This window comes from Xenopus tropicalis, chromosome 5 (genome assembly GCF_000004195.4).
Source record: "Xenopus tropicalis strain Nigerian chromosome 5, UCB_Xtro_10.0, whole genome shotgun sequence".
Taxonomy (NCBI): Eukaryota; Metazoa; Chordata; class Amphibia; order Anura; family Pipidae; genus Xenopus; species Xenopus tropicalis.
The window spans coordinates 81,529,563-81,554,948 of record NC_030681.2 but is presented as its reverse complement, the minus strand read 5'-3'; the positions used below and the strand labels follow the sequence as shown (position 1 = coordinate 81,554,948).

The window sequence follows — 25,386 nt, the reverse complement described above, 5'->3', positions numbered from 1 at the left end:
GACCATCACAGAATCATTCCAATTTTACCCAGTTTATTAAAGGCTTACGCAGATAAAGAGCCGTTCATTTGGTGACCTAAACAGATCTTATAGTGCTTAAGGGTACAATACAAATATTAAATTGTCAAATAAGTTGAGGGAATGTGGATGTATTATGAGCTGCAATTTAAAAGCTAGGTAAAATATTGTATGTCCAAAAATGTGGTAAATGTTGGTAAATCAGCAAAGCACTGTTGTAGTCTTTATAAATGAATGAATGCCATCTTTTTAATTGAGGGAGTCTTTAGGAATAATCCATGACAAATACCTAACAGGTATGTATACAGGTACGTAATTAATTTATTTATCTATTTTTTGGATATACATGAAAAGTACTGCTAAGTAAAAATAGGTGGCCAGTTTAGCACATCTCCCTGTATGCTGGAATTTCGAACTCTGCTAAACATTCACATTTTTTCTTTAACGTGGGATTTTACACAACCCAGAGTGATGCCACAGTAAAGATCTTTGTGTATTTTATACCTTTATAAAATACGCCTTTGTGTTGTTAAGATGGCTCATTGGGATTGACCCATGTATTGCTGATTTAAGATGAAGAGTTAAAAGGAGGACATAAATTGTGAATGAAGGTTTATCAGCAGCAAAGAAATAATTTCTCTGGTTTAGAAGTAGGAACGTTGCTAAATGATAGTGAAATCACTGGCAACAACTAGCTGTATGAGAAACATCTCATATAGATAATCAACATGTACTGGCTATCTAAGAAATCTGTCATTGAATCAAATAACATGCTGCACAGCTTTGTTTCATGATATATCTAGATGAGAGCACTGAGCCTATGTCAAGTTCTCATTCATCAAGCTGCATGTGGCAGGAAATCTACCAAAGTACAGGAAACTGTGAAAGAAGGAAACTGCTCTTTCCTTCCTTTATTCCACCAAGAAATGAGAGGAAAAGTATCTGGCCATGCCCCATGCAGAGAGACATCTGGGCAAGCCCCATACAGAGAGACATTTGACTGGACATGCCTCACACACATTAAATAAAAGGCCACTGGCACTCTGGGGCTTGATTGTCTGGTCAGCAAATACACTGAGGTTTTAATATTATGACTGTAGATCAGTATTGTAGTGTACAAGGCTTATAGTCATCTCACAGTTGAAAGAATAGGTTTTGCAAAAGTTTAATACTCTTTAGCCATAGTAAAATGCACAACACTATAAAGACGTAAACACCAAGAAAACTAATGAAATCTAACGATACGCAGAAGAAATATAACAAGCACATAAATAACAGCTTCCAAAGTTTTAAAACAAGGTTTTTACTTTTAAAAAAGTGAACAGAATGTGAATATCAGCTGTAAGCCCAGAACTGCACTTTGGCTTTTTGAAAGATCCGATAATACATTAACCACCTTATTCACATTCAAGGCAGGGATTCATTTTTCCCCAGAGGACGTTCAACAAGAATGGGTTTGGAGATTATAATAATAGGTAAGGTAGTGCATTCAAAATGCCCAAACAGGAATAGTATATTGTATTTACTACTGTATACTTTATTGTTGGTATAAAACATCTATTCCCATTGCACTGGGCCCTGCAAAAGCAAAGTTGCTCACTTAAAAAAATATTAAAATATTAAATCAGAAAAAAATATCCCAAAAATATGGTTCCGTTACATTACTATTGAAAAGTTTGGTTTATATTAAACCTTATAAGAAATAAGTCTTATTAAGTCTTAATAAGTCTTATTGTCTATGTTAATTAATTAATGGAGCCATGTCATGGGACAAAGCCTCATCTCTTTCATATCATTCATATGTAAAAAAAACTCAAAATTCAAATATACAGAGAAGGAAAGTACTTTGCATTTAAAAAGTAATGCTCTTCTCAGTTTATATTTAATGCAAAATGGATATTTCATTGCATATAAACTGTGAATATTTCCCTTTTAAAAATCCACAGTCGCTACAAATTTGTACGCATCTGATGGAAATTAAATAGTTTTAGGTAGGTACCCAGCAGTGTTAAATATATATATATATATATATACTCAATATATGGGTGTATAACATCTTGAGCAAGTGCATATCCACACATAGCAAATTATCTTTTTTGTCCAATTCAGACTGCCCAGCATGATCTATTGCAAGGGCCGGATTCCGCACAAAATCCCAAAAGCAATTTTAATATACAGATACACTGGCAAAATCCACAGTAATTTTATTCATACATATTTTAGGGAGAATCCACAGTTTCTTTATTTATTCTAGTACGAGTACCAAAAGTTGAAATAGAAATTTTTTTTTTTGTATTTTTCCATTTGAACTAAAGCATTTAAAAAAGTCCACTTGAACTAAACTTGTAATAGTACAATTATTTGTAATTACACTTATAATTATATGTAGTTATCTTCAGATTGTAAAAAAATTCAAGGTTTACATTTTTTCTTCAGCATAGCAACATTAAGAAAGAAAACTTTTTATTAAACTGGTAAGGGGTTTCTTTAACTGTATTGCTGGAAAGTGCATTTATTCAGACAAATTATGTACTGTTGGAACACTATAATATTCCCCATATAAGAAACCCCTCAGGAATTGAAGAAATTGCAACACTTTACCCAGCTACATAAATGAAAATAGATTTTTATGATATAATTTCCAGGTGCCTTAAGATTTTGGGATTAAGATATCACGGTGACCTGATGGGACCACTGTTGTTGATTTTTCCCTGTCAGTGCATCAGGGATCATTAGCTGCCTATTCATGTAAAGGGCTTTAACATTCCTGTGGATAATACCACCTGCCAGCAACTCCACCCTCCAAATTAGGAGCTCAATTGCTGGTTTAACCATAGCAGTTAAGAATCCATTTCACAGACAAAAGCACACCATGATTCAAAATAGTTGGAAAATGATCAGCAAAGCAGTTAAAACAAATAGGGATATGGCACTTACAGATCCTGAACAATGTCACTTAAATCCCCTTATTATAGTCAAGGCAATGCAATGACAGGATACTAACCCTCCAAGGCTTTTAACAACCTCAACAAAATAAATCCAATTACAATCCTGTTTCAGATTTTTACGCATAGTAAAGCTCTAACATGTGCTTTTATCGCATGCACAGGAATATTCTCCTCCGTAAAATTGTTTCTGCTTTTCATGCTGCATGATTTTACACAGCACACTATGCACTGCACTTAGTTTAAAACAATGGGGGAAAAAAAAGGCTTAGGTGCAAATTTAAAAAAGTTTATTTATTGCTTTTAACAATCTACAACATATTACTTGCCACTATGCCTGCATTAGGCCACTCTTTAAGAATTCTATCTAAATGTTCTTCCATCTCATTCTATAATAAAAACAGCTAATGCAATGCAATTGAAATGTGGATGAGCTAAGTAAAGCTGTACTACTTCAGCAGCAAACCAGCCTTTATTTTCCTGCATAGATAATCATATTTTAGTAAAGTGACATCCAAAAATTCAAATATATCTACTACATACAAAACATATGCAAACATTTTTGTTTCATTATTGAGTAATGCAATTTCTGCTTTATTATTAAAGTTTTATTTTTTATAAGTATACTTACAATAATAACAACGTATTATTAGCAGTCTTACCTTGGGTTCATCATGAGTCTACGGAAGAAGTATGTCCATGTGATATAGTCCATTGCGTCTTGCTTTGATGTAATGGTTCCGGCTGCAATCTCTGCGTTTAGATGGTCGGACAATACTTCCAACAAACTACATGATTAGATTGCAGAATATCAGTTGTATTTATAACCAGATGTACATCAGGTTTGTTGAAACAAGCTTATAAAATACATAACACTATACCTAGTTGGTCTGTAAAGGGACACTAAAGCCTAAAAAAGAATATGGCTAGAAATGTTTAGCTATATGTTTTGAGCCCTTGTACCAGCCCAAAACCACCAAAGCTCTATAGAAATAAAGATCCATGCCTCTGAAGATGCCCACAGTAGTTCTCCATCTTTTGCCTTGCTGAACTACTGCACATGCTCAGTCTGCTCTTGGCTGATGTAAATGATCTGAGGTTAGGGATCGACTCAATATTCTTCATTCCTATGCTTGCTCTAGTCACAGGCTGCTCACAACTAAACATGCATACATGCCAACCAATCACAGTCCTGTCTGTCTGCTCCCTAAAAAACAAAAGTACCGCTCTGGTACTTTGAGCTTGGAGCTAGACTTTAGCTTAATCCTTATTGTGTAACTTTTCTTTCCACCTTGTAATGATTCAAAATACTAAGCTATGTAACAAATATAAGTTACGAAGGTTGGAAACATAAGCAGAAGCTGTGATAAAAGTTTTAGTCACTTTGCTATTACAAAACAGTCCATCTGTAAAGGTTTTTCTGTATGTAATACAGTGACTTGCATATGCCCCTTACAATCTCCCCCGTGGCTAAGATACAGAACATTATTCACTTTAGAACACAACAGACTTCTCTCAAAGTGTTTATGAAGCCAGTTGCATGAGGGTTTCTGTGCATTACACATGGGGAGAGGCCAAACTGTGCCAGTAGGTATATAGGCAGGACAACATGATATGTACAGGGGAACCTCTGCACAAAACTATGTTCCTTCCCAGGCATGATGATTTGCATATAAAAAGTATTAACACTCAGTTCAGAGTTTGTACTCTCACTATTATAAACGGGCTGTATGAAACCCCCAGTCCGCTCAGCAAACAGTTGCTTTGGTCAAGGTTTTGGTTGTGTTGATATTGTCAGTGTAATGAAAGTGCCAAGAAAGTTGTTTGTAGAATGATAGAATTCAAAATGTTTTAATATTTTGGGTGATGGAGATATGATAATATTTGGAAGTGTGTTGTAAACAAGTTACATCTAAATACTAAGCTAAACCTTTTATAGGGAAGGATGTATATGATATCCTGTAATAAAATGTGTATAATTGGGCAACACTAGTTTATATGTTCTCATATCTATTATACACCTGTGTTTCTATGCCAATGGGATAATTTGGCCAGTATCATTTATGGATTAATTTTTAGATTCCACCTAGTTCTCTATGGAGGTTGAAGAAAAAAATGATATACACAAGTGAATTGACCAATGAGAATGCTAATTACGTTCCCGGCACTATAGCAGCCATTTTGATATTATCTTACATACAGAGATAATTATGTCATTTTCCCCTTCATTATATGACACAGGAATCAGACATGGGAATAAACTACAGACTTGTTCAGTGCTGGGAAACTGTGCTTATTGCTCCCAACTCCAATTGCAGGAACAAAGAACAGGGAACAAAATTTACAAAGATCAGCTGGAGGATTATTTTGCATATTTATGCAGCCACTGGCTTTGGAGAGCTGGGAAATGTTTCATTAAACAATGCAAAAACTCTAATACCCACATTACATTACTTGGCAACACAGAAACCAGTGCAGCCTGCATATTATGATTCTTATCATTAAAGGAGAAGGAAAGGCAAAGTCACTTGGGTGTGCCAAAATGTTAGGCACCCCCAAGTGACTTTAATCGCTTACCTTTTACCCCGGGCTGGTGCCCCTGTTAGGAGAAAACAGCACCAGCCCAGGGTACCTGTAGCACTTCCTGCTTCGCGAGCACATGCGCAGTAGAGTGAAAAGCTGAACTTTAACAGAGAAGTCGGCTTTTCACTCTACTACGCATATCCCTATTGTGTTAGTCGCAGCGAAACGAAGCCGGAAAGAGGAAGCGCACGCTACAGGTACCCTGGGCTGGTGCTGTTTTTTCCTAACAGGGGCACCAGCCTGGGGTACAAGGTAAGCGATTAAAGTCACTTGGGGGTGCTTAACATTTTAGCACCCCCAAGTGACTTAGCCTTTCCTTCTCCTTTAATCAGATTCTATGGCAGATATTACCTGATGTGCTGTTTTGATAATTTACCCCATTCCCTAAGCTTAGCCTCCCAACAGAGCCAACTGAGCATGTGCAAGAGCCAAATCTTATAAAAGATGGTCTAACAAAGCAACAACATGGCAGCCCCCTCTGGACTAATTTGAAAGCATTAATCATTACTTTAATTAGGCTTCTCAATCCCTTGGTTTGTGCAGTAAGTTCATAATGTTTATATCTATATTCAGTATACAAAATACAGCATTTCTAATGATTTTCAATTTTAGACTTTAGTTCTCCTTTAACTAGATGGATTTACATCTAGAAGCTCAATCATTAGCATAGTTTGGGATCTTGAAAGATTTGAGTTATATATAAACTGAATATGGGATCCAATGATGTAAAAGTAAAACTATAAGATTAGCACAACCTTAAAGGAGACATTTTATATAAAGTTCATATTAAGTTATAATATTCATCCTCCCTCAAAATGTGAAATGATGCAGAAAGAAAGATGTTTTGAAAGGATTTTACCGCTTAAAAAAACTGTCATTATATGAGAGCTGCATACACAACCTCTCTAATCAGAAGCCAGAGTGAAATATGGGAGTGTCCCTGCAGTCTCCCACAGGAAGTGGTCACAGCACTGACTGACAGGTTTTACTCAGCAGTAGCAAGGAAAACCCCTCCCACCCTTTGCATATTCACTGCACTTTAAGTAGCTCTGCTGAAGTCTATGAGGGCCTGCAAAAGCTGGCATAAGGTCTGGGTAGAGCACAGTTTTCAAGCAGTTATGGACATATTTGAACCCAAAGGCATTAAAATAAAAGCACTTCCTTCTATTTTACATGGTTTAGTGCATTGTAAAAATTTATGGTATATATCCCCTTTAATACACAGAAAAAACATTATATAAGTTAGCCTAAGTAGCCTTTAGGATTAAAGACAGTTTATATTGAATACTGTAGATTTAAGTGAGTACAAATGAGAAATATTGTGAATAATGCTCGTATCTGGTCTTAAACTGCTTTGCTGGATTTCTCCCTCTCCCTTCCGTCCAGAGAATAGATATGCATAGAAAGACATATATTCCTCCTGATAATATGATCTTATAAGGGGTTCAGACCAGGCCTGTCCATTACAGGATAATTATAGCTGATTATAAATTAGTTTTCTTCCTTCTACATGTGATATGGGGGGGGGGGTAAAAAGATCATTTTTAATGTAACTAGGCTATTTTCTACTTACAGGCCAGTACATCATTTATCAACACATATATACATATTTAATGAAAATACAGGCAACAACAAAAGAACCACCATGGAAATTTGCTTTCTTTTACTAACCTTGACTCTACTGGGAATGGCTCATACAGGAACTTCTTGTAAAAATCTTTTTTTATATCATGGACCAAGATCACAGCTTTCCCCTGGTCATCAAACTGAGGTCTACCAGCACGACCCATCATTTGAAGTACATCTACCATGGGAGGCAAATAACTTCATCAGTTGTGTAAATATGAAATGTCTTTTTAATTAAATATTAGCAACAAAGAAAAGTTAACTAATACAGAGTCACACAGGTTGAGCAATTACCAACTAATTATGTTTAAGGTACAATATATAAAAGCTGGGCTGTCCTACTTGCCTATTAACTGAGAAAAAGATAGAGCAATTTGTTGCAGAAATTAGTGGCTAAGATGATGTTGAGGGAAAGCCATCATTAAAGGAACAGTAACACCAACAAATGAAAGTGTATAAAAGTAACTAAAATATAATGTGCTGCTGCCCTGCACTGGTAAAAGTTGTGTGTTTACTTCAGAAAGTCTACTATAATTTATATAAATAAGCTGCTATGTAGCCATGGAGGCAGCCATTCAAAGGAGAAAAGGCACAGGCACATAGCAGATAACAGATAAAACACTATTGTATTCTACAGAACTTATCTGTTATCTGCTATGTAACCTGTGCCTTTTCTCCTTTTTTCCAGCTTGAATGGCTGCCCCCGTGGCTACACTGCAGCTTATTATATAAATTATAGTAGTGTTACTGTAGCAAACACACCAGTTTTACCAGTGCAGGGCAACAGTGCATTATATTTTTATTACTTTAAAGCTCTTTCATCTTTTGGTGTTACTGTTCCTTTAAGCAATTAAACAAATAATTGAAAATGTATACTGCTAAACAGAGATGCACTGGTATAATTAACGCCATTTTGATGATTTTGCATTTATTTGTAACCAATTGGAAAAATCTAAAATTAATTTGCCAACTCAGCAAATAAATTCCCAGGGAATGTTGCTTTAAAGATTCATTTTCTATGTTTCACAAATAGTCTCAGTCAGGTTGTCATTGGATAAAATAAACGTTTTAGGTTAAAAAGCAGTATTTGCACAAAAAACTATAAAACTGATTTTTATTTAAGAAGCATGGACACACCTGTAATGGGATAATCCACATAGCGTCTTGTCTTTCCATCATAAAATTCTGTTCCTTTTACAATTACTAAATGGGCTGGAAAATTCACACCCCATGCCAATGTACTAGTGGCAATAAGGACCTAGAAAATAGGCAGAAAGTTAAGCAAAACATATATTACGTAAGCTTAGTACATAAGTCCCTTGTTGCACATTCAGTGGAAGCAGAAGGGTTATTAAATAAAATACATTAATAAGACATAAGGCCTAACCATAGACATAAGAAAGCTTACTTGAATTTTGCAGTTGACAAACAACTCTTCCACTGTCCGTCGATCCCGTTCATGTAAGCCTGCATGATGCATTCCAATGCCAAATGCAAGAGTCAGTTTCAGATTGGAATCTTTTAATGTTCCAATAATATCATTCATCTGATAAAAAAAAAAAAAAATTGATTCTTTATGCAGGGATAGTTTAAAGATATTTCATCCAACCTCAATTGATAGCTCTCTTTCTTTCTCTCTCTCTTCTCTCTCTCTCTATATATATATTTATTTATTTATACAAATATTCTATATACTGTAGTTGGTAGAAGACACACATTAACATTTTTCCAATTTTTGTTCTAGGGTCAGTGATCCAGCAGAAGAAACCAATTCTAATTGCATTAGAATCTTTAAACATATGCTAAATTATTAACATTTATTTATAAAGCGCCAACATATTCCGCAGCGCTGTACAATAGGATGAAGTGAAAGGCTTATTAGGCTTACAAGAAAGGGAATATAAATTACTGTAAAGCACTGCATAACTTGTTTGTTGGAAAAAACATACAAAAAGTCATGTATACATGTGTATAGCCTGAATGTGTGGAGCATGTAATATCACTAGCTATAAAAGCCAATACTGATATTGCAGCTATTTTAAGCCTATACCGTATCATCTCGTGCAAGGCAGCCCTGTCCTTACCAACTACCACTGTGTGGGGGGTTCCATAAGTGCCTTTTCCAACCTGCCAATTGTGAATGCAGTGCTGGCAAATGCAGACAGTGCTGTGTCCATCGCGAAATGCAGGTTTCAGTGCTCCAAGAAAACAGACTGGCCATTTTTTGCCATTAATATTTCCTAGATTTTGTTCCAGCAAGTTATTGTACACTTAGAACTTCAAATAATTAAAAAATATCTTGCCTAATGTCTGCTAATTATCAAGTTATAATTCAATCAGAGTGCAGACCTTTTACACATGAAGACAATTCCAACATAGAATTGCATGAGTTTACTAGTTTTATTTATACTTTTTCATGCAAGCTGCTGTTATGCCTTACCTCTACTTAACAGATCTATAAATCTGAGAATGCAAATTTAGAGGATAAAATGGTATTTGTTTTGTTTCCCTTTTATTTTTTGCTTTATTTTGCCTATTTATGGGCATTTCCTACTTTTAAAATGCAATTTATTTTTCATTATCCACATTATTACTGCACATTTTTTCTACATTTTTGTAAAAGTAAAACCCTGTAGTACCGAAAGCCTAGGAATATCCTGAGATAATGTTTTGACGGTATAACAAATTAGTGATTAATATTTTTTTCCTGTTCTGCAAACCAGTATGAGTGCAGTGGCCTGTGGTTCAGTTAGTCATGTCCTGCTAAGCAAAGTAATTTAGCTGAGAAAAAGGAGAGAACCTTTAGCAGAAGTGTGCACTAATATACTGTCAAGCTAGCAACAGGAAGCCCTGGTCACTTCTTGCTGACCTCCCTCTAACTTTCACATAAATCACTTCAGCAAACAACATTGTTTTACCCGTTGGCACACATTTCTAAGCTTACAGCTCTCCAGAGTTTCTGTAGAATTTTCTCCACTGTGTGATGTCTTTTTTATGCTTTACACCTGTAACTCTCCCTACCTTCTATTATATGCAAAACACTCAATAAATGCATTTACCGAGACACAGTTTTATGTTTAGTGCTCAGGGTACAGGTTTTCCTGAGGAGAAAAAAGTAAAAGAAAAGTAGACAGATTTATCTATAATAACTACTACACTTAAAAACTACTGTATGAAAGAACAGAAATGCACAAACACTACTCCAATCAAATGCTGAAATATTTGTATTCAGAACAAAGACACATTGAGCAGAATAAGATAATTAACGTTAATTTAGCATTCAATCAAAGTTTGTAAATTCCTCTCAGTGCTTCTCATATGAGATGCCATGGACGGGTTTTCCATTGTTTTCCTTTTTCAGTCAGTTGTCATTTATTGCTTAAATTTTCTCTGAGAGAGCCCAAGAAAATGTTTCTAGGATGACTTTAATGGTCAAGCAAAACAAGAAACAATAGAAAAAAAAAAGAAAGATTTTTATTCAAATAATTTGTGATGTGTCCCGTGATTTTAATTATTCTCTGTAGGTTTGAGCTGTGAGCTCCCAAATATTTTAGTCTGATGAAGAAAAGATTTGCTTGAGAAAAGCATTTTTTTTTCATTAAAAAGGAATACTTTTGCATCTGAACATTTTCTAAATCTGCCCTTTGCTTGCGGTGAACATATTTTTTTGCCTATTTTTTTTTTAACTAAGAAACATCTATGGTTTTTGTTATTTGTTGCACTTACCAAGAAAATTAAACCAATTTTGCTCTCCAAATTGGTCAGGGCAGAATAGAAAGTCAGATTTATTAATGGATAAGGAGAGGTTTAAACATTGGGGGATTAAATTTGTTAGGCAAAAGTAATTAAGTAAGTAATTAAGTGATTAAATGCTAAATTTGATCCCCAGCCAGTGCTCCACTTTACTGAAAAATGTCCCAGCCTGGGGTATTATTGTAGGGAATGCTGTGCCACCATCTTGCTTCACTCTCTACGATCCTCACTTCTACTGTGTAAAGGTCTCCATACACGGCCCGATTCTAGCTGCCGATATCGGTCCCTTAGACCGATTCGGCAGCTAATTGGCCAGTATATGGGCACTACCGACGGGCCTGCCCGACCAATATCTGGCCTGAAATCAGCCAGATATCTATCGGCCAGGTTAAAAAATCTAGTCGGATCGGGGACCGCATCAGCTCATTGATGCGGTCCCCGAACCGACTTTGCCTATACCCGTCGTTATAATTCGATCGTTTGGCTCCAGGGTCAAACGATCGAATTAGCCTGGATTCTCCCGATATCGGGAGAAGTTGCCAAGCGAGCGGATCTGAAGGTGTATGGGGACCTTAACTCTTATGAGCATTAGAGCAAAAACTTTAGCTTTCAGCTTCTAAGTCAAGGAGGGCAGCAGCAAACTTATTATCAAATCAATCAAAATCAGGAAGTACATTCAGCTAATAAAAGTGTGATACAAGCATTGCTTGATTAGCAACCAGCTACAGGTACCTTTTGTCCCCAAATGTTGGTCACAAGCAGTTGTCATTGAGGTCAATGGCAGGCACCAGTTTTTTTCTCTATGGGTGTGATATGAGCTGAAAAGCCAGTTTACAGTCACCAAGATCATGTCAGATCAATGGTCTTATTATTAATAAAATACATACTTAAATGGATTAAAAACAGAAACAGGGATCTATATATTGATGTATTATTGTGTGTGCTATAACAGAGAGAATCTAAATAGCCTCTGTACTTTAAGCCAAACATTTTAAAAGTCCATCAAAGAGATCACAATCATTATGTGGTCTGGTATAATAAAAGGCTGTTATCTGCTCCTATACAGGTTTTTTTCTATTACTTTTGGTAAATCTGTTATCAAAACTTTCATAACTGAACACACATTTGTGATGATTGTCAAATGCATATTTTATTGTGTACTGGCTGGAAGGGAAAAAAAAGAACACTACAAAGGGATTTCCCTTTCTTCTCTTGATACAAAGAAATAAAATCTCTTTCATGACAGACCCAATCTTCATCAAAGGACAGTAGAAGAGAAATCCTTGTTCTTCGAGCCTTGGTAAAAGTGTTGAACCATTTAAGCAAGGTTATGGTACCTTCATTTTAGGCAAGTGAAATTTATTGGTGTTAAAAGGCTTTTGTAGAAAGATGGGATTCCATTTGAAGAGATACATTACCTTCCATCTGAAAAACATTCTAGCCAGGGTATAATTCAGAAAGATGATGACAATGCTGGCTCCAAAATAAAAGACAAGACCAGATTGGACAAGAATGAGCTAACAGATTGTGCAGCCCAGTTATGTCTCTTTGAGTGTGATATATTGTTTCAAGATGCTAAAATCCCATGTTTTATTTTGGTGTTTCTTTCTAGAAACTCCTGCTTACATGTCCTAATTATTATCGCTTGCATTTTAAGGCACATCAGACTCGGACCATATGCTACTGAATAATGCCCCTGCAAATGCCCAGTGAAAAGAGGACGAGCCAAAAAACATTAGTGTGAACGTTATGAAGTCTATTAGACAGAGATTTACAGCCAGCACATCTGCTACAGATGTTAAATGAAGTAAAAACTTCTCTCTGATAATTAAGTGTTCATTTCTTTATGACGCACTTTTGTGCCATAAAATGAGACGTCCCTTGAGAGAAGACATGATGGTGTGCTATGCTAACTGCTCAAAACAAACGCTGGCAGTAAAAGCAAACGAATATGTTAAGCAAGCTGCCCTAATATATCAGTCCAGGGAACAGTGACATTATTGGTTTTATGTGATTTGTATGGTTAATGGCAATGCATAAAAATACAATTATGCCGGGTCTTTATGGCCAACATCTTTAAGAGCTGTATGTGAAAAACAGCAAGGTTTGTTTTAATGCGCATCGCTACATTTGCTCTCTCATTTACAGCAACTTTTAGATTTCTAACTCCAAGGATTTCTGTGCCGCTTACTTTATTTTGTTAGAGGACTAATGAAATATGCAAAATATGAAAAATCCAGCACATTATCTTGCACTTGCATTATTTTTTTGTCCCCGCTGATATGCTGTTGTACTTTGGAAAAATGAACTACTCTCACAACATATTAATAAAGTCAAGGCATAAATTAAAAAGTGAACAAACATTATAAGAAGTTTATTTTACCCCAAGTTAATTCACTACTATGGTATTAGCAAGAAATAATTTCTCACAAATGCCATGTTATTAATTAATGTGGAACAACCTGGTCTTCGCCTATTAAACTCTCAGAAACCCATTTGTTAAATGAAAGAGAAAACAGTTGGTTCTGCCAAACCATCTGCAGCCCACTCCTTTAGGACCAGGGATCCTGGCCTTTATGGGTTCCCAATATTTATAGCGGTGGCCCTGACTGGGTACCTAGAAACACTACTTTTGCCAAGCTACTGATATCAATAACAAAAAAACTAGCCACACTACTGTATAAGCTATGTGGGTCAGTGGCCAGCTCCATGTTAAAGCTCCCACCCTTCCCAGCTAGCCAGGTGATCCCAGGGAAGTCAATAAAATGGCAAAAATTTGGGGGTTTTAACATTGAAAGCAAGTAAGTTGCAGGTAAAACTCAGTCCTTTTGTTACATGTATACTGAAGCAGTAGAATTCTTAATGAATCAGATGAAAGTTAGTGTAGGACTGGCCAGACCAGGGATGACTTTGACATGGTTGAATATACTGCAATATATGGACAAACAATCCATGTTTTGCTTAAAGGACAATGAAAGGTTAATATAAAATAAAGTAAGTCTAAAGGCATTCTTTTTTAAGTAATCACTGCATATCTAAATTCCCAGATCCCTGCTTGCTTCTCTGAGATATGGTGCTGGCAGCCTACAGCAGTGTGAAGACTACAGTGACATCACTGAAATCTCTCTTCCCTTCCTGAGCTACACATGCCCACCAGCCAATCAGAAGCAGATCTGCCAGGGGGGGGGGAGGGAATGAAACATATGTGCAGTATGAAGCAAGGAGGGAAAGGAAGGGAGAATACCTTTTTAGAGATGGCTGCCTGTTCTAGAAAATGTGAAGTAAGTGTGACTGAGTAAATATTTGATTAGGTGAGTCAAAAGTGTGGCGTTTTTACTAAACAATAGGAGGACTATTGGGCAGTATGCTATTTAAATTTTGACTTGCATTCTCCTTTAAAGGGGAGGGTATATCTTGGCAGCTTAATGCACAGAATGTCTTAATGTCCTATATATATATTGATAATGGGTGAGTGTAGAGGACCTCTTGCTGCTGTCTACGAATTGTGTAGCCTCATTGCATTTGTTTTTGCTTTGTTCGCTGTATAATAAAATATACTAGCTACTAATACTTCTACTCGCTACTAAAACTTCTCGATCTCTCCGCTGCTTTTGACACTGTGGATCACCCCCTTCTCCTCCAGACTCTCCGCTCTCTTGGCCTTCATGACACTGCCTTATCCTGGTTTTCATCTTATCTCTCAGATCACTCCTTCAGTGTCTCTTACAATGGGGAATCGTCTTCTCCCTTGCCTCTTTCTGTCGGGGTTCCTCGAGGCTCTGTCCTGGGCCCCTTACTATTTTCTTTCTATACCTCCTCACTTGGCAAATTAATCAATTATTTTGGCTTTTAGTACCACCTCTATGCTGATGATACTCAGATCTATCTTTCCTCTTCTGATCTCAACCCAAAGCTTCTAACTTGTGTCTCTTCCTGCCTGTCCGCTATCTCCACTTGGATATCCCAACGTTACCTTAAATTAAACCTCTCTAAGACTGAATTGGTTCTCTTTCCCCCATCCAACACCCACATTGTTCCCGAGGTATCTATAACAGGTTAAAAATTCTACTATCACCCCATTTTCCCAGGCCCGGTGTCTTGGGGTTATCCTTGATTCTGCCCTGTCCTTCACCCCTCATATCCAATCACTTATCAAATCATGTCACTTTCACCTAAGAAATATTTCCAAAATACGATCATTTATCACCCAAAATGCTGCCAAAATTCTTATTCATTCTCTTATAATATCTCGCCTGGACTACTGTAATTGGCCTTCCCCTCTACAGTCCCCTCTCCAGTCCATAATGAAAACTGCTGCCAGGCTCATACACCTCTCCAACCGCTCCTCCTCTGCCATGCCACTCTGCCAATCCCTGCACTGGCTTCCCCTACCATCCAGGATCAAATTCAAACTAATGACTCTCACATTCAAAGCAGTTCATAACTCTGCCCCACCCTACATCTCTGAACTCATCTCTAGGTACCATCCAACCCGCTTGTTACGCTCCTCTACTGACCTGCTCCTCAACTCCTCTCTCATTCCCTCCTCACACGCTCGCATTCAAGACTTTGCAAGGGCTGCCCCCCTTCTCTGGAATTCGCTCCCACAATCTGTCAGACTTTCTCCCAATCTCTCTGCCTTCAAGAGATCTCTAAAAACACATTTATTTAGAGAAGCCTACCCTAATCTAGTTTAGCAATACCCTGTGGCACACCATTCCCACACCTTGTGTCTCAACCCTTTCTCCTTGTAGATTGTAAGCTCTTTTGGGCAGGGCTCTCTTCACCTCTTGTATTGGTTATTGATTGCTTTATATGTTACTCTGTATGTCCAATGTATAAAACCCACTTATTGTACAGCGCTGTGGAATATGTTGGTGCTTTATAAATAAATGTTAATAATAATACACCCCTACTCTAGATACCTTGTGTTGAGGTTCAGAAAAATAAATACTTAACTCTGGCGCACCCTCTTCTGTTTAAGCTATGTGGGCTTTTCAACACCCAGCTTTTGGCATCTTTCATTTTAAAGGACAAGGAAAGGCTAAGTCACTTGGGGGTGCCAAAATGTTAGGCACCCCCAAGTGACTTTAATCGCTTACCTTGTACCCCGGACTGGTGCCCCTGTTAGGAGAAAACTGCACCAGCCTGGGGTACCTGTAGCGAATGCTTCCTCTTTCCACATTTCTTCTGTGGCGAAATCCCTGGGACGAAGCATGCGCATTAGAGTGAAAAGGCAACGCGGAAGAAGGAAACGCTCGCAGGTACCCGGGGCTGGTGCTGTTCTCTCTTAACATGGGCACCAGCCCGGGGTACAAGGTAGGCAATTAAAGTCACTTGGGGGTGACTTAGGCTTTCCTGCTCCTTTAATTGCTTAGCTCTATTATATCACATAAATTTAGTCAAATTAGCAGGCATCTATAAATGGATGCGTCAATGTGTATGCAAGCATGCTTCAGTATTATGGTTCCTTTTTTTGGTATCCAATCAGGCTATCATAGATTTCCACACAAAATCCAATAAATGCACTAATTTAGCTAACTAAGTTAGCAAAAAGACAATACTAAGTTAGAAGAGCATTATTCTGCAAAACAAACTGCATACTTTTTTTTAAGAATAATGTTGTAGCTGGGGCTGCTGCTATGAAAGTTCACATGGGACATTAGGGCTTGGACTTAAAGAAAAAGTATATCTGCACAATAAAACAACCTTTGAACAGAAAAGATATGCAATATTATTTATCTGCTCTCTTGGGTTATCAGTGAGTTAACTTGTAAAACTGCAAAGTGTAAGGATTATAATAAGAGATTTTACCTCTCTTTCATCCATATTTAACCACTGCTTAGGGTCATTTTCTGTTGCCAAAAATGCAATCAGGTCTAAGGCAGTTAGTCGGGTCTGACGCCTGGATGACACAAAGATAAGGACTGGCTTCGCAGGTGAATGGCTTCTAATGGCTGCAGGGAGAAGACAATGTTTTTCTTAAACTAGCACATATTTTAACAATATTTCCACCATATGAAAACCATAAATGAAGACAGTTCATAAATAATTTATCTAGCACTGCTATATATGTTTTTATTCAATTCAATGCCCCATTGTTTTAATATAGTACTCTCATAATTTTTCTAACATAACAACCCAAACTTCCCTACAGATAAAGATGAAAATATTTTAATATAACAAATAAAAATAAAATAGCTTCACTTTCACAACCTCAGCCACTGACAGTGTTATGTCGTGAATTTCTCAGCTGATCCCCTGCAAAGCTCATTATGGAAAGGTTTACGAGCTGAACTGTAAATCTCAAATACAGTATAGTTATGGAACCTGTTACCCAGAACACTAGTGACCTGAGGTCTGGATAAGGGGTCTTGCTTTAATTTGGGTCTCCATACTACTAAAAATGTATTTAACAATCATATACACCCACAATGATTGTTTTGCCTCCAGTAAGGATTAAGTATATCTTAGTTGGAATCAGGTACAAGCTTCTGTTTGATTATTACAGAAAAAAGGAAATATGTTTTAAAGTTCTGAATTATTTAATTAAAATGTAATCTAAGGAAGATGGCTTTCCCATATTTGGAGCTTTTTGGATTCCGTATAATGGATCCAATACCTACACTATGAAAACTGTTTAGGTGCTACGGATCCATAACCACATTGATGAGTTATTAAACAGTAGCAAAAATGTGAAGGAATTCCTCACCATTGTGGTACACTTAGGCAGGTGTGGCCTAGGAGTACTAACTCTATTACTACTCCTTGGTGTAATAGATGCTGCACTTGATAAGCTAGAATGTTTTTCTGGTCCTTACAACTCCTAAATGTGCTATTGCTATGCACTGCTTTTCCCTTGTTCACATGGAACCTGTTTCCCTGTTAGAATATCTTTAAAATCATCACACACACATATACATATTTTAGTATAATAATGATAATGTGGCAGGGATTGACATTGGGTGGGCGTGGGTAAAGGGGTGAAAAGAAAAGTAGGCGTTGTCTTAAAGGAATACTATAATCCCAGAATGAATACTTAACCAACAGATATTTTCTATTTAGGATTAGCCAATAGCACATACTACTAAAAAAGTATATTTGTATGAAAACGGTTTATTTAGCTAAAGCAGGGTTTTACATAGCTGGAGCTGGATTGTGCAATATATTTTTCTTACACTGACTTACACTGTTTGGGGGTATAGTTTCCCTTTAATGAAAATTTTATGCAGCCAGCTTTTATGGATGCCCATGGACTTAACTTAAAAAAATTGGGTGAGCTTAGCCTTCACACCAGGGGGCCCAAACTGCTACTCTACCTAGGCCCCCGTTTTGTCTTAATCCAGCTCTGGCTCCTTCCCATTTTACTATAAACAGGAACTTGTCACAAGAGCCTCGGGCCAACTGGGAAAACCTCCCTCTCACACAGCATAGCGGACAGGACTGGGATTTCCTGAGGAGTGGGGGAATTAACTCCTTGGGTCCCCCACATATAGTATATATTGTAAGACAAGAGGTACGGGATCTATCATCCAGAATGCTTAGGACCTTGGGATCTCTTAATATGTTTTTAAAATGTTGAATAAAACCATAACACGGGAGGAAATCCATACAATATGCGAGAACATACAAATGCCATGCAGATACTACCCTGCTCAGAACCAACCCTAAAACATTACTGCTGGGGGCAGCAAGGCAAAACTGTGTAAACCTGGATTTTTATATTATATGATGCTCTCTATAAAATATATGTACTTCTGCAGCTTTCTTTTTTCTTGAAATAAAAGATTCATTACATGGAAATACAAACATTTTCATTCAGTTTAAACAAATAAGGCATTATATTTAGCACCACACAACATCCATACTGAGAAAGCATCTATGTGAGAGAAAAGATTAACACTCTCCTCCAGCAGTGTTTGAATAATGGGATATTGCAATTTTCTGCTGCAAATCAGCCTGTGAAAACAGCTGAAATACATCACCATTATATCCACGTACAGCACTGCAATATCTGGAAAAAGACAACCTAATGGATTCTTGTTCCCTCAGTAACAGGTGTGATTATGGAGCAAAATCCTGATTTATTGTTCATTAGTGATTTGTACATTGCATTTCTGTAGCAGTCATCAGTCACTGAAATTGTTCAGATTGGTCTAACACTCCCATCAATACTTTTGTCCTCCATCAGAGATAATTAGAAAAGCTGAACAGTCATTTTAAAAAAGAATTGTAGACAATGATGTAAACTTAGCTTTTGGACATGGCTCCATATGATGTCATAAATGCAAATTCTTATTGGCTTATTTATAAATTTCAAGAATTCAAGAACATTTTTCCAATTACAATAAACCCGCATTTCGAATGCTTGCTTATTTTTTAATAAGGGAAACCCGCTGAATAAAAAAAATGTAAATATCTTGAATTTGCAATTTACAAACTTGACAAAAAACATGAAAAACTCAAAAATCTCGAATTAAAAATATGGCTTGACTTTGCCTAGGACAACTCCCATTGACTTTTACATAAACTCACAAGCTTTTAAATGCCGAAGTTTTACAATCCAGTTTTTGTTTTTTTTCCCTTAATAAATATCAGACATTTGAGTTTTTGAACCATAATTTGAATTTTTTGAGTTTTAGCGCTGAACAACTCAAATTATTGATAAATCACCCCCTTAATAATACACAATTAATTAACATTGTTGTACTAGTAACATTTAAGAGAAAGAAGAATACAATTATTTGCATAACACATATATAGTATATGTCATTTGGTTTACCAGCAGTATAATACTATAATGCAATACAATGTTCAAGATACTCTAAAACCTTTGTGTCTGTTGGGCTCTCTAACATGTTTAGCAATGGTACTAAGCCACTAAGACCAAGAAACAGAAGTGGACATCTAAAATTTTATTCTTTTTGCTGCCTGCCTGAGGTTTCCATAAACAACTGCTATACAAAATCATATATTTAATACTGTATATCCCAGATAGAAACCATATAGGATATTGGATGATACTAGATGGTTAAATCACACATAAAATGTAAGGATCCTATTGTGTAAAACATTATGCACTTACAAGTTTGCAGTGAAATGGCCACTGTGTTTTGTCAGTTATATCTACAGCACAGTACCCCTAAAAAAGTTGGCAAAACCAACAAATGCATTGTGTTTTAAAGAATTGGTTTCTTATTGAACAACCATTTCATAAGAAATATTGTAACGGCATAATTTTTAATCTAGTAAAGTGCATGTACAGTGGGAGCACACCCCTTCTTTTATGCTTGATTTTAGATTTATTCCTAGTCCAGCAGAAAAAGTGGCAGCACTCCATTTGTGAATATTAAGGATGATAGTAAGCTAATGGACATGGACTTCAAAATGGATGCTTTTGAATTGCATCAATGGACAGGCAGAGCAGTAGAAAAAACGCATCAGGGCAGGAAGAAAGAGGCTAAAAGGAACTAAAGTCTAACAAAAGAAGTAGGGCAGAAATGTTGTACATTATAGTTTGGGCTTCTGTACCAGCCCAAGGCAACCAAAGCCCTGTAGCAGGGAAGACCTGTGTCTCTGATGCCCCCAGTAGCTCTCTATCTGCTTTTCCCTACACATGCTCTGTGCTGCTTTCAGTATTGAGCTTAGGGACTGACTCACAATATACTGACAATATAGAATGTAAATGTAACAGTAGAGGGCTGACTAGTAATAGATACAGATAGTTACTACACAGCAGCTCTGAAACCAGAGCAATGAGCATCAGAATGTAATAATGATTCCTGTAGCACAGTGAGCTCCTGTGACAAGGTTGTGGATCATCACTACTATAGAAATGCTGAAACTTTAAGCTAGTGCAGTAAGTTCAGTACATAAAATATGGAATTCTTAGCCATATTCATTTTTAGGGTATAGTTCTCCTTTAACACATTTCGTGACTACACAGGCACTTCCTCAGAAACCATTCTTTCTTTGCCAGGGCTCCTGTGGCCAGAGCGGGTAAATCAGATCACAGGGCATAGCGTGTAACCTGCTCCCCCCTTTCTCCTGGTTTTTAGCATATACCTTTCAAGACATTTATGGGCATGGTATTTGAATTAACTAAATCTCTTCCGTTTCAACAACGTTTTACTATAATAGACCAGCCAGTGTATGCCTCTTCTTTTTCTTTTTTATTTAAACTACACTCCATAGGAAAGAGTACATGAATAGAAGTGGTCATTTTTAGACGAAGCTGCCCCAACCAATAATTTTTCAAACTAAAACGACCATTCAGACCAAGAATTTTGATGACTGTCAGGTTATTCAAGGACCTCTATTTGTATGTGGCATACAGACTTTCCTGTAGTGTTTCCATGTATTATCAGTGATCAAATCATTTGGCCCAAGGAGCTGAATAAAATGCTTTTTGAGTATGTACATTTTTTATAAATGAGTTCTTTCAGGCTCTTTGAGAGCACGTATCATATACATTTTCTGTAAAACGTTTTGTGCTTACCTTGAAATGCAGGTTTGTTCATACTAGCCATTCGTGGACAATAATGTTGGCCTGGGAAACCCTGAATGTGAACTTCCAACGGAACTGGTCGAACCGAAGGCCGGAAATTAAACAGTCCCATCTAAAACCGATAAATAGTAAATTATATCAGTCATATATGTCTGTGCATCTCTTCATTAGTAAATTAATACTTGAAAATGGAACGCTCCAATTACTAAGGTAGGTAAATTAGACACAAACACTGTGGCTGAGATTTAGGAACAATACATTACCAATTATGCATCATAACAACAACAGTTTTATGTTAGACTATCCTTACAAACATTTGTAGAACAGGATCCTTATGATTCCTCATTAAAATGAGATGGATGCTGAATCTTTATTTCCACTGAAAAATATGACATGTGACTTTCATGTATCAGTTACTGATCTCATCTAATTTGTATTTTACAAATGTTATGCATTTCTACCACTGAAAAAGTACAAGGCGGTTGGGAGAAGTGTACATGACTTTTACATATGCTGGGAAATCCAGTGATTGTAACCTTCCTGAAAACTGTATATGACATCGGATAGACATAAAAATGTTAAGCATCGGATTTGCTGTAGATTAATGATACCACGTGTGAAACTGCAAACATAACATATTAGCTACGTTCTTTAACCATAGCTAGGATTTGCCGTGCTGTGACACACTGTATGGTAGGTACTTTTTATACTTATCCCACTAGCTATGAAGCCGCCAATATTTTGTAGCAAATTTAAATCAATACGAAGTGAAATGGCAAGCAGCCTACAGAAAGAAAACAGAAGCAGACTGATTCATTATCTGTGAGCTGAAACTGCAGCCTTATGGCTTTTCCCAAAACACTAAATTATGAAACAAAGTCACTCATGTAGCAAAGACTTACAGACAAGTTACAGTGAGCTGAAAAGGCCAGTAACAATAATAATAGAACTTAAAATGATTTCAGAAACAACCGTGTGTCGTTAAAGAAAGGTATTCATCCCTTAGCGTAGTTGTACAGCAGCATTTTGCTGGCCTCTCAATTTCTAGCTTGTGCATAAGCAGCGGATAATACCATTGCATTGACAATAATGCTAATCATGCCAACCCCGCTGACACACCTGCAGGTCAAATGATTATTAGGAAGCATTTCTGATTGGTAATCTTCTGATCTGCAGCTCCACCAGCTGGGTCAGCACATTTACTATTACGGTCAATACAAAGGTACCTCTTCTTGCGCCCATTAATCGCCCCCCTGTGTCGTCGCCCTTACTGGTACTGTTCCTTTAAAATTACTGCAAAACTAAAAGAGAAAAGAGTGCCGAGTCTGATTTGAAGTCTTGTAAATAAATGGGTGAATACATGTCTGGCACTAGTAATTTTAAAATGAGATACATTATTTGAAAAGGTATTAAGTTATGACAATATAGTTTGGAAATAGAAGGGCTTATTTCAATAGACATGGCCAGGAGCACACCATGGAACACAACACACTACTACAAGTACTAACTCAACAACAAGGAAGAAGATTACCTTGTTGTACTAAAGGACGATAAGCCAATCTGACATCCAAGATATGGCTTGAAGTAAACCCATTGTCTTTAAGAAAAAACATTAGAAATTAAATTCAACTGCTAGATCCAAATGATATAAAATAGGAATGCACAAAATCCTTTTTATGGATTTGTACAAATCCTCAACAAAAGGTTTGTCTGGATATAAAACCTACTTTGAATATGCAAAATAGCATGTACAAGTTAGCTACATGGCAAACAATGAAATCAGTCACATGATTATGGGTTCTGATTCAGTTCAGCGAGGTACTTGGAATCAGACTAATCTAAATTCTGCCAACAAAAGGCTGATTCTGACAAATCCCAAAGCGAATCTAGGATTTGGCACAAGCAAGATGAAGTCTGATAGGAATTCAAAGAAGGGTTTGAAACTATATCAAAGTACCGTAGGCTGCAAAAAAGAAAAAAATTTGAAGAAAAATTTTAAATATATGATATGTAGGTGAAAAAAAACAAGACAGGATTAAGCGATGCTTTTGAACTTCAGTTTTGCAAAGATTTGTAACAATATTTGGACAGCAACAGTAAGAAGCATTGCATTCCTTGACTAAACCTCCTCAAACCTTACCTACCACTTGATGCAAATTATTTATAAAATGAGTAATTTCATCAGATCAAGGTAGATGGATATCAACAATCATGAATGTGCCATTAAGTCTGATACATTACATTTAAAACCAACCCTAAGTATGTATATATATATATATATATAATACTTAGGACATGGGGGTTTCCTGATATCTTCTATCATTTTTGATCTCTATACTTTAAGTCTACTAAATATCATCATGCTAAATAAACTCAATAGGATTGCCTTGCCACAAACACGGATTCATGTAGTTTAGTTGGGATCAAGTACAAGGTACTGTTTTTTTTACAACAGAGAAAAAGGAAATAATTTTTAAAATGTATTTGCTTAAAATTGAGTTTTTGGGAGATGGCTTTCCAGTAATTCAAAGCTTTCTGGATAAGGTATATACACTTCCACATGAGCAGTTACCGGCATGCCACAGGATTACAAACTTTGAATAGGTTCTGTGAATTGCAATTCAACTAAATCAGAAAAGGTAAAGGAACCCTTAACCGCTACAGTTCTACAGGAAATGTTTCTTACCTGACCAATTCCCAGCCAATCTGCAAGGTCCCGGGCATTAGCTAAAGCTGTTGATAGACCAACAACCCGAACAGTTTTCTCAGTGTGTGATGAAATGAAATTTGTACGAGATACAATCACCTCTAACACTGGCCCTCTCTCATCCCCTAATGAAATAATCATAAAAAATGCCAGTTACAGTCAGAAAAGCCAAAGCAAAATAACTTGTGTGTTACTAGCAAAACAAGGAGACTTACCAAGCAAATGGATTTCATCAATTATGAGTATGGAAACTTTCTGAACGTAACTTCTGTTTTGCCAACTTCTACTGACTCCGTCCCATTTCTCTGGGGTTGTAACAATTAAGTCGGCCTCAGCAATGGCCCTCATATCAGGGGTAACATCACCTGTCAGTTCCACAACCCTGAATGATGGATAAAATAATTTTTACTATTTTACTTGGTCAGGAGACGTGAGATTCCTGTGCACAGAGCATCATGGCATTTCATTTCTTTCCATGCTTTCCAGCTTAATATACCCGTTAAAAACGTGCACCCTAAAGGTCCCCATACACTATAAGATCCGCACGCTTGTCGATGTCGCCAAGCGAGCGGATCTTCACCCGATATTCCCACCTACGAGTGGGCGATATCGGAGGGCATGTAGGCGAATTCGATCGTTTGGCCCTGCGGTTCGATCCGACTGGATTTTCTAACCTAGCCGATTGATATCTGGCCAATTTCAGGCCAGATATCGGTCGGCCAGGCCCCTTGGTTCTGCCCCTATATGGGCAGATAAGCTGCCGAATCGGTCCAAGGGACCGATATCGGCAGCTACTATCTGCCAATGTATAGGGACCTTATGATGACAACACTGTAATTAGCATATTAGGATTCGGTTTGGTATTCGGCCCAATCCCTTATAATGGATTCGGGGGTTTGGCCGAACCCAAAAAACCTTTATTGCTGGTCTAACTGGATTTACTAACAGGTGAATTTTACTATAGGTGGTTGAAGCACTATTTAACATATTTAATGAATAGATTACAACGGGACTTACTTTTTACCAAGTTTTTCTTCAATTCTGACTTTCCAATCCTCTATTCTCTCACGTACCAAGGCCTTGAGCGGAGCAATGTACACAGCCTGTAACAGATCAATAGCATTCTATATTTTTTTTGTTTCATTTTTGGTGTGACAGTCTGGTTTCTTAGTTGGTTTAGTTCTAAACCTAAATTTTGTCTGACAATCAGTGGCAAAATCTGTCACATCTGATTTTGGGATGATGCA

General features: G+C 37.0%; 1 protein-coding gene across 3 annotated transcripts in view; it reads right to left on the bottom strand.

Moving 5' to 3' along the window:
- The window catches only part of ascc3 (activating signal cointegrator 1 complex subunit 3), a 316,582-nt gene that overhangs the window by 60,726 nt on the left and 230,470 nt on the right, over window positions 1-25,386 (bottom strand). For all 3 annotated transcript variants that reach the window (XM_031901620.1, NM_001374735.1, XM_031901619.1), the window contains 9 exon segments: window positions 25,157-25,242; window positions 24,355-24,521; window positions 24,119-24,264; window positions 21,424-21,544; window positions 16,740-16,882; window positions 8,581-8,718; window positions 8,310-8,430; window positions 7,218-7,350; window positions 3,626-3,751 (listed from right to left, as the gene is read on the bottom strand). In XM_031901620.1, coding sequence (XP_031757480.1) covers window positions 3,626-3,751; window positions 7,218-7,350; window positions 8,310-8,430; window positions 8,581-8,718; window positions 16,740-16,882; window positions 21,424-21,544; window positions 24,119-24,264; window positions 24,355-24,521; window positions 25,157-25,242 — 1,181 coding nt within the window.